The sequence below is a fragment of the Rattus norvegicus genome, chromosome 6, assembly GCF_021556685.1.
Source record: "Rattus norvegicus strain SHRSP/BbbUtx chromosome 6, alternate assembly SHRSP_T2T, whole genome shotgun sequence".
NCBI lineage: Eukaryota > Metazoa > Chordata > Mammalia > Rodentia > Muridae > Rattus > Rattus norvegicus.
In genome coordinates this window covers 112,022,501-112,033,048 of record NC_141539.1, presented here as the reverse complement: position 1 = coordinate 112,033,048, position 10,548 = coordinate 112,022,501, and the positions used below count along the sequence as shown (strand labels likewise).

The following is a 10,548-nucleotide window of genomic DNA, read 5'->3' as shown; positions in this document are numbered from 1 at the left end:
ATGATATCAAAATAGAGCAGAGACCTTGAATGAACCATGCACCCCCCCATCCCTCACCCAGAGCCAAGGACCCATTGCATCAGCATCGACCACAGCGGCCTGGCAGCTCCTCCTAAAGCCAGGAACTCTCAGCTCTCAGTGGCTTCCGTGATAACCCGGGTGCAGCAGAACCTCCTAGACCACAGAAGGAAATTTTAGATGAATGGATAAACATAGGTAGATATAGATGGATGATAGATAGGTTGATATAGAAGACAGACAGACAGACATGCTTAGTGTCTCTCGTCCCCAAATGCAAAGCTTGATCTTTTCAGGACTGGTAATTAGTTTACTTGCTTTAATAAAAGACCTCATTCATAAGCACCACAAGTTAAGACGCTTTATTTACTTTGGGTCATTTGCTGTGAGAACTGCCTTGTTTAAGAGTCAGTGTCATCTGAAATCTTTCATAGCAATTGACTTCTAAAAATCTCAAGGCCCAACCACATGTCACTCAGAACACTGCATTCTGCCCCTCAGAAATGTAGCACCATGTAAACAGCACTGAGTTCCTTCTCAGCAGCTCTGACCAAAGAGCTACAGGGGATTGACACAAATGAAGCTCTTTCTTTAATTGCTGCATCTGAAAAGTCTCAGATCCCTTTAAACTTCTTGGTGACGCAAACGTCTTGTGAATGAACTTCATGCAAGTAGGTAATGTGACTTTTGTCCACTATAGAAAAGGAAACAGTGACATTCAGAGAAACATCCACAGAGTCCCCAAGGATATGAGAACAGGAAATCAGAACCATGCCCTTGGCTTCATTAACTCCAATACGAAATGCATGAGCACAACCAATGGCGTCTTTAAGGTCTGCCAGGTGGTCTTCAATACTGACAACAAAACGTGATTGCAAAACTGCATCTCTCCTGGAAAGCAGGTCTTAATTTACGACATTATCCACTGTGCCATAAGAAATTTTTTTAAATGTAAGGTTTAAAATACAACTGGTACTAAAGTTTGCCCCAAAGCTGGTTAACACAGAAGATAAGCAGGATAAATGGCTTCCCTAAGCATGCATTTACACTTTAAAATGAGCATAAATTACATCCCTGTTTTCGAAAGAATTTATGTGCTTAATATTCTATTTTCTCGGTAAATAACTTTATTCCCACGCATTATAGGTAGATGCTGTAATCTTGGGTGATCCCTGTCAAAAGTATTCAGAAATGTGTAGAAATGCATGACCAACAAAGATGATAAACAGTCATGAGAGCGCTGCCCAGATGTGGGCCTCAGGCTGACTCAGGATACCGACAAGAAACTACAGATTATATAACCAGGGCAGAGCACACGAACCGCTACTGCTTCAGTCTGGGCTCACTCCTGTGATCGAGTAGAGCACGCAACTCTGCCTTCACCTCTGAAAATTGGCATGGCTTCAGAGAGGTATTTAAAATATAAATAAATATGTATATTTAAGCTACTTTAAATCCCAGGTCAAAAGAAGATGACCAGGCAGGCGGTGTAGCACAATGTCCGACAAAGGAGAATATGGGAACACCTCTGCACCTAACTGTGGAGGTCTCCACAGCCATCATCAGGACCAATGTCTGCATCAAAGTCTGGAAATATTTAAAAGGCATCGTCAGTAGATTTCTCCCTCACCCCAACCCAGGACAGTAAAAATGTGTCCCATAGGCCACTGCAGGAACACCACGTATCCCCTTCATTCTGAACTATGTAACAGTGGCAGTCCCTATCTTCTATGGATGTAGCTAAGACACCCATACGACAGTCAGTCTCCTTGTAAGAACCAGGGTGATTTGGGGCGATAGGTTTTGGTGTCACCCTTCTCATGCTGCGATCTCTCTCTGTGCCCCCCTCCACCATTTTTGTTATGGTCAGCTGATACACTCTCAGCCATCCACACGATCTGTAAACACCAAGCTTCGGGTCCCCCTTTGCAAACAGACTCACACTCCGGCCACCTGCCCACCTCAGTGCTAACGAGTCAGAGCATCCTCTCACATGGACATACTCTCAAGGGGGACATGCTGACTGCACTCCGTGTGGAGGGAGAATTACCCTTTAGGAAAAGGAGGCACCAGACCACCTGGCAGCTGACGTAAGGAGAGGTTTCTTCTCTCCCACACGACCAAGGCAGCGAGCATTTAGCAAGCGCTAGTGTACGTTCCAGAGTCAACACACTCAGCTGATACAGAAAGAGAGCACTCTTGAGCAGGCCTGAATGACAGGCACTCTGGATGACACTTTTGGGAAATGTGGCTCTTCCCTAGCAGCTCCAGGTACTCACTTATGCCTCACCTTGACAAAGTAGCATCAACTTTGGACACTACTATATATACAACTGTACCTGCAGCCGAGCAGTCATAAACACGCCACATAGAAAGGCATGTCACAAAGACATCTTTCCTTCCTAAACCATGGCCCCAACCAACCATTATCCAGATAACAGAGCATGAGTTTCTGCTTATCACTGGTCACTGACCTATAAAACACTAACAGTGGAATCCCACTTAGGATATAAAGCCTGAGACCAGGGTCAGAACATTATCCACTATTTTGCTGGGCACCTCAACCCCCACCTGCACTGTAGTACACTGACCTCTGTGACCGCTGTCAGTAAACACTGAGCATGAAGATGAGTCAGGTACAATGGGGTTGCTGGCAATCCCCTCAGACCATGTGCAGGCAAGGGAATAAGTTCCCAAACCATACTGCTGGTGTCTCCTCTGGGGCCCCAAACGGAGAATGTGGTTGATGTGTCTTACTGGCACTGAGTGAACCAAGGCTCTACGGCAAGCCTTACTGCACAAACACACTTCCATCCAGGGATGTGTTTCGAGTTGGCTGAGAATTTAGGACTTCATCAGTGATATTAAAAGCTCTACACAGAAGGTATGCAAAGCGGTTACTAGATTTTCAGGAACAAAGACTCAGCTGCCAAGGGGCAGCAGCTGTACGCAAATGGTGGGCTATCAACAAAGGAGGAGGGGTTGGGGATTTAGCTCAGCGGTAGAGCGCTTGCCTAGCGAGCGCAAGGCCCTGGGTTCGGTCCCCAGCTCCGAAAAAGAAAGAAAAAAAAAAAAAAAAAAAGGAGGAAATACAGCAGAGGATGCCCCGCCCACTTAAAGAAAACTGATATTTTACAAAAGAAGATTCCCCAAATATCATTTTCTAAAAGAAGAGTGACTGCTGTGTGTGAAGAGGAGTTGGTCCTGGTGGCATCAGGACCAAGACTGCTGATCAGAACACTAAGACTGTACAATACAGAGGTTCAACGCCCATTGGTAACTGGGCTCTAGCTGCATCCAGAGCTTTTTTCCTGTGGCATTTTGAAAAATGTGGCTGGAGGAAAGGCAGTGGTTTTCTCTGCTGCAGAGGTCCCGTCCAACCACTCTGAGTCAGGAGGCTTCTGTGCTGGGATGGCTGGCTCTAGGACATCTGGGTGCCCTGTGTGTGACAACAGAGGGGGAGATGAGTTAGTGTAAGAAGTTAGGATAAGAGGCATCTGGAAATAAGCTGCTTGAGGGTTGGAAATGGAGAGATGGCTCAGTGGTTAGGAGCACTGACTGCTCTTCCAGAGGTCCCGAGCTCAATTCCCAGCAGCCACATGGTGGCTCACAACTATCTGTAATGGAATATGATGTCCTCTTCTGGTGTGTGTGAAGACAGCTGCAGTGTACTTACATACATAAATTAAATCTTGACAGAGGAGGAAGAGAAGGAGAAAGCAGCAGCTTCTTAATCTCTAGTTCATGTCCTATTCACCTATTACTGTTTTCTTCATTTAAAACATTTAGAACAAATTTACAATACAGAAAAACCCAAAACATTTCACCCACAGAGCATACATGTTCCAGGCACTGCTCTGCTAAACACTGCACACTCAGGACTCCCTACCTGACTCTTTCCCTCCCATCCCGTGTGTGTGTGTGTGTGTGTGTGTGTGTGTGTGTGTGTGTGTGTGTGTGTGTGTTTAAAAATAACATCTTACAAAGCAGCCCAAGATGGCTTCAAACTCATGGTCTTGCCTCAGTCCCCCGAATGCTGGGATCACAGCTGTGCCATTCATTACCTGCATGACCTAATTTCTTAACAAAAACTCTTGGAAGTAAGTACTGTCATCTGCATTTTATGGACCAAAAACTAAACTGCAGAGATCAAAAGTAGCAATTCACACTCGAATATTGGGCTGGAAGCCCTATGGTTTTCTTGCCACACTGGACCCCCAATATGATGGTGTTACCAGTAAATACAAGGAAATAAACAGAATCAGGCACGGTGCTCTACGGAAGTTTTGTTGAGACATTCTGGACTGGGTAATCAGTGCTGATGCAGAGCTGTGCGGTTCTCAAAGCACTCAGCACCCTGGATCCTGTCCACTGAACAATAAAGGTATCCTACCCCAGTGCTGTCACTTTCTTCACCTTTCCAAATGCCCGAGTGGATCACCACAGACCACCCTCCCCACCATCGTGTGTTTACTCTGCCAAGAATAAAAATATACAGATATAGAAAAATACAGCACATTTTAGATTTTTCTTCCCCATCCAGTAATTCTACCCAAGTGTACAGCCTTGGTACATTTCTAATTTGGAAAAACAAATTTAGCTAAATGACACTCCCTGTGAACACCGTATGTTAATGCTCATTCCCCTGGCCATGGAGAGCTGGGTTCTGCTGTGACCAATGCTGCTGTCAACAGCAGTATAGGAAAACCTATGTTCTGGGGGCTGGAGAGATGGCCCAGCCGTTGAGAGCACTGGTTGTTTTTTCAGAGAACTTGGTTTCAGTTCGCAGCCCCAGTGGAGGCTCACGACCTTAAGTAACCACAGTTTCTGAGTATCCAGCATCTTCTGGCTTCTGTGAGATTTGCATGCACGTGGTACTCAGATATACAAGCCAGCAAAACAGACATATACATAACATTTTTAAACCGTTTTTAATTTTCTGCTTTTAACTCTTTAGGTGACATAACCAAGACGCAGAGCTGGCAGGTCTCGTGCCAGTTTGATGACGACCATCTTGAGAAACTGCAGCTTTCCATAGAATGCATTTCCACCAGAAATGCTCGAGGTTCTGGCCATGTCTCTGTCAAGTATTGTGTGGTTTCTGAAAAACCACCCTCAAATGAGTGTGAGGTAACTGAGAAAAATGCCTACACCATCCTCACAACAGTGTAAAACAGGATATAATCCAATGGCCATCAAGTAACTGAGCTGTGGCGCAGGTCTCCTTATACAGTAGAATACTCTGTGCATGGCGGGCAGAAACAAAAGGATTTTGTACAAGAAAACATGCATGAATCTCAGGAACAGAACTGGGTGAAACTCGTCAATATGAATCCCCTTGTATGAGGTCCAGAAACACTAAAAAGCAGACAACAATAGTCTTTAGTGATATCTTTAAAGATGCATCTGTCTGTCAAAACTACTTTAAAAAACAATCATGGTTAAAACAAAAGACAACAAACAAGGAGGAAAACAGCGCTGCTGAGCAAAGTGGGAGACTTTAAGGTGAATGGCGCATATCTGCTAGCCACACCGTGTTTCTTCATACTTTAGGTATCATACTTTAGGTATTTTTACAGCAATTAGGTCTTTGACAAGAGGTTAGAATAATTTTGAGGACGCTGTTTCAACTAAAAGATAATTAATTTAGATATATCAATTGGAGGTTGGCACCCTCAGTTCTCTCACATTCTGATCCATTAGTTATAGCTAGCCAGAATGGTCTCCAGCTATTGCAAAAAAAGGGGCTTCACTGAAAGCCACACTTACGAGGAAGTATTAAGAATGCAGTTAGAGATTATACTGATGTAAGAGAGTGGCAGCAGTAGATTTCCTCTAGGTCTATGACCTCACCGATTATGTGTAGTTCCTAGGTTTATAGTACCCGGCATAAAATCCTTCCTATTGACCATGACTTAAGACCAATCAGACATGGGACTGGAGAGATAGCCCAGCAGTTAAGAGCACTGGCTGCTCTCTAGAGGATCTGAGTTCAATTCCCAGCAACCACATGGTGGCTCACAACCATTTATAATGGGATCTGATGTTCTCTTCTGGCCTGCAGGTGTACATACAACAGAGCACTTGTATTCATATTTTTAAAAAGTTAAAAAAAAAACCAATCAGACAGTTGTTGGTTACTCCCAAGATGTAAGTACTACTATGCATTATTGGTGATGTCTTGCTGTGTTGGTCCCTGTGCACAACATAACCTGCACCTAAGGCATACAGAGTACCAAGAAGATGGACAAGGGAGGACTGCAAGAGTGAAAGGACCTAGACATTTGCTGTGTGACTGTCCTCTACAAAAAAGAGGGATGCCACACCCATAAAAGATCAACAATATGTCTGCCTAAACAAGACCTAGACAGTGACATCATCAACTGATGAGCCACATGAACAGAGGGAATCAGACAGGGCCTACCTCTAGATGAAGAGCTACAGAAAGTAAATGGCTGCTGAGAGGGAGAATCAGTCTCCCCCAATGGTGAGTCCTAAAAACATGTACATTTGAACAACAGTAAGAGATTCAATAAGTTGTTCATATATAAATGAACATGCATATATAAATATATGTAATTATGTATACGTCAACAAAACAATGAAAGAAAACAAGAAAAAATATGAAGTAAAAGGAGTGCTTAGAGGAAAGGAAAGGGACAGTGGGAGGGGGAGCAGTATGTGGTAATGGGGACTAAAGGTGATCAAAGTATATTATCTACCTGTGTGAAATGTCACAATGACAACTAGTAGTTTCATAAATGCTAATAAAAATAAATAAGATATTGTTGGTCTATCATGAATATTACCTACTAAGGCAAAGGAGCGGTTTGCATGGCAAGGGCTCTGATGAAGAAAATCACTTCAAGCAGCACAGCTTGGCTCCGTGTATGCATGGGTGCCTTACACTCTGACAGCCACTGACGCTCAAAGTCTGAAGAAGCCAGTTTTTCCCGCTCCTACCCACCAAATACATTATTTTGAAGTGCCTAATCCAGCCAGTTTGATCCAGCATGAGGTACAGCCTGGGTACTGGTCTTAGAAAGGGCCCACACACTTACTCACTAGGACCCAGCAAACAGCTACTCTCTACGCCCTAAACCTCTGCCTCTATAAAGCCAGGGAGGGAAGGGAGCAGAGACAAAAGGAAACAACTGCGCTCTAGTCCCAGAAGATCTACTTAATGACCGAGAAAGAGGGTCCTTTCCCAGCCTTTGAGCTATTAACACACACACACACACACACACACAAACACAAACACACACACACACACACAACGAGGACTTGGGTGCCCCTTCCTTTCTTCACCCTTCTAGCCTTACTAAGATCTTTAAATTCAGTCAATTTCAACTCAAAACTTTCTAAGGGTGGGGGAAGGGCAGAGATTTGTGGCTGCATGCTTAAGAAAGAAGCTGAATTCATCACGGTGACAGGGAGAGTGTTGGCAGAGATCTGAGCTATTCATTCTTTTAGGAAAATCCTATAAAGAATGACACAAGGAAGCCTCTATCTGCAGTCTTGTTCATCACACGGGTGAAGAGCTGATAACAGATGTATGCAGCTGTGTGATTTAGTGCCAGGAGCTGGCCCCTGATGTGTATTAATACAGCGGCAAAGCGGGACGCACCTCTCTTCATCACTCATTTCTATAAAAGAGGTGGAATCCGAGATGGCCCGATGGTAGGCAGAGCAAGCCCATTTGTTCTCCTGACTGATGGCGCAGGCTCAGGCTGTGTCCTTCACCTCCACGGGGCACTCAGGTTGTGAGTAGAAAAAAAAGAAAGAAAGTGCTGGGTGAAGCCGGGCTTAGTCAACAAGTTAGGGGAGAGGAGTCGGCCCACAGTAAACACCTACAGCTAACATCTTCTTTAATGCACTAACTACATTTCCTGCTTTGAATGTGGTTCTGCTCTTATAGGCTGGGGGTGCAGCTCAGCAGTACAGTACCTGCCTCTGGACTTGAGGATTGATCCCCAGAACTGGGGGGAAACTAAAAGCAAGGAACAGGATCTAGGGGGGAAGAGAGCAAAAATGAGGAGGAAAGGCTTAAATCCTTTAAACAACGCTGGCCAGTAAGACAAGGAGAGCTGAGTCACAGTCTGGAATAATCCTATCACACGTGCAAAGGACGCCCAAGTGTTCAAGGGCAGCAGGGAAATGTCTGCTTTGACCCTGTAAGTTACTAACACTTGCCTTCAGAAGGTGACTTACACTTACCTCTCGGTTTTCACATGTAACAGTGGGAATGATGAGAACTGCATTCATCCTTAAAGCTAAGGCAGAGGCTGAATCAACTACTGTAGACAAAGTGCCTACCTCAGGGCCTGGCCAGGTGGAAACCACAACAAAAATCCACAATGACCATTAGGCCTGAGATAACTGTTCAGGACGCGCCACAGAGTAACAGTCACCCCAAATGGAAGCTCAAAAGGTCCACTTTTCGACTTTAGGCAAGGCACGTGTGTGTGTGTGTGTGTGTGTGTGTGTGTGTGTGTGTGTGTGTGTGTGTGTGTGTGTGCGCGCGTGCGTGCCTGCGTGCGTGTGGTAGGGAGGTCCACACCTGCCTGCGGTCTGTCGTCACTCAGCTCACAACTGATCTGAAGTATATGATGTATAGCACAGGTTAAGTAAGCTTTCTCCCAGCTGTTTGGGAACAGAACTGCTTTGGGTGTGGGTCTGGTTTACAAACACCTTATCCTCACAGCTCAGAGGTCATGAGGATGATTTGTTCCCACACTTGTTTCTGACTGAAGCTCACCACACAAAGCCAGGTAGAGAACTCTACTTACGTGTGCATGTCAGTGCTCAAAAGGTTCTTGCTCTTGTTTGTCTGTTTTTCAGGGCAGGGTTTCTCTGTGTAGCCCTGGCTGTCCTGGACTCACTCTACAGACCAGGCTGGCCTCAGATTCAGAGATCCACCTGCCTCTGCCTCCTGAGTGCTGAGATCAAGGGTGTACACCACTGCTGACTGCTTTCATACTTTGAATTGCTTCAGAGTTTGGATATTTTAAATCAGGGTCGTTCAACCTGTAGCTTATCTAGGGAAACTAATTTACGATGGACTTAAAATTCAATATACTTGATAGCATGTGTGGTAAAGTATACACATCTTAAGTGTAAAGTTAAAACATTTACATACATAAACACTCATGTCACCCCTCTCTAGTCTGTAACGTAGAACATTTCCAGAGCTCCAAATTTTTCTGTGTCTTCTCTTGGGCATTCTCCCACCAAAGATAGCTGCTATCTTGGCTTCTCACAACTGGTCTAAGTTTTATGTAGAAACAAAAAAGGTTTATCTAGAAAATCTGTTTTTAACTAGACATTTTATGATGAGTAAAAAGGGGCACGCTATTATACACAACCAGCAAGGACGCACTGCCCTGTACTCACCAATGAAGAAAGTAAACAGGGCCAGGCACAGTGGCGCACGCCTTTGATCCCAGCACGTAGGGGGCAGATGCAGATGGGTCCCTGTGTGGTGAAGGCCAGCCTGCTCTACAGTCTATGTAGTGAGTTGAAGGACAATCAGAGTTATATAGTAAGACCCTATCTCAAAATAACAAAAAGAAAAGAAAAAAGCAAACAGGGACTAGGGAGATGGGTCAGTGGTTAAGAAAGCTGTTCTTTCAAAGGACCCAGGTTCAATTTGCAGCACCCACATGGTGGTTTACAATCATCTATAACTCTAGTCCTGGGAAATTCAACACCCTTTTCTGGCCTCCATTGGCACCAGACAGACAGACAGACAGACAGACACAGACAGACAGACAGACACACACACACACACACACACACACACACACACACACGTAAAATAAAATAAAATAAAAACTATTTTTTTAAAGAAGAGAGTAAAGGAACCCCGGTAACCTCTGAGTGCTGACCAAGCTGCTATCCAGCTGTGTGTGCATCAGCATGAACCTCACTCCAGCAAAGGCTCGGACAACTGGGGACAGTTGACAGGAACACAGAAAGCCCAGTGACAGGATGAGAAAGCAGACTCCAGTGTCAGAGAGAACTGTGAAAATTACTGCCAGCACCTCGAACTTATAACATAAAATAGGATTAGAGATTCTTATCACAAAGGTCACAGGGAAAGGCACATAAACACATAACTCAGCGTTCGGAACACAATGGGTGCTCTGTAAATGACAACCGTATATAATAATCACCTGTACTAGGGCTAGAAAAAGATGCTGAGGCCACAGGTTTCCGTTTCCTTTTAATGTCACGTGAGCATGGGGGTCCCCAGTGTACACTTGCCTGCCTGCAGAAATGAGAAGAGAAGGGAGAGGAAGAAGAAAGACGTTAACGCCGTGGTCCTTGTTATGAGGCACTGTGCTGTCCAGATAAAGCCTCTCCCCGCTGCAGATTCACGGTGACAGAGCAGCACCAACTCCGCCACTTGGCACTGCAGCTTCTGCACGCGCAGAATTATCCAGAGCCCATCATACATGGCACTCTCAACCACTTACAGACTTCAGGGAAGCAGAACCTCAAGTTTAGGTAAATATGTATTCCTTTACA

At 44.8% G+C, this 10,548-nt stretch overlaps 1 protein-coding gene across 13 annotated transcripts in view; it reads right to left on the bottom strand.

The window, feature by feature from the left end:
- Nucleotides 1-357: 357 nt before the first annotated feature.
- Nucleotides 358-10,548, bottom strand: part of Gpatch2l (G patch domain containing 2-like) — a 54,882-nt gene continuing 44,691 nt past the window's right edge. For 7 of the 13 annotated variants that reach the window (XR_015621914.1, XR_015621912.1, XM_087553332.1 and 4 more), the window contains 2 exons: nt 10,194-10,288; nt 358-3,457 (listed from right to left, as the gene is read on the bottom strand). Coding sequence is in view for 10 of the 13 variants with exons in the window: in XM_087553332.1 (XP_087409458.1) it covers nt 3,306-3,457; nt 10,194-10,288 (247 nt within the window). In the remaining 3 variants the exon portion in view is untranslated. 13 annotated transcript variants of the gene reach the window in all.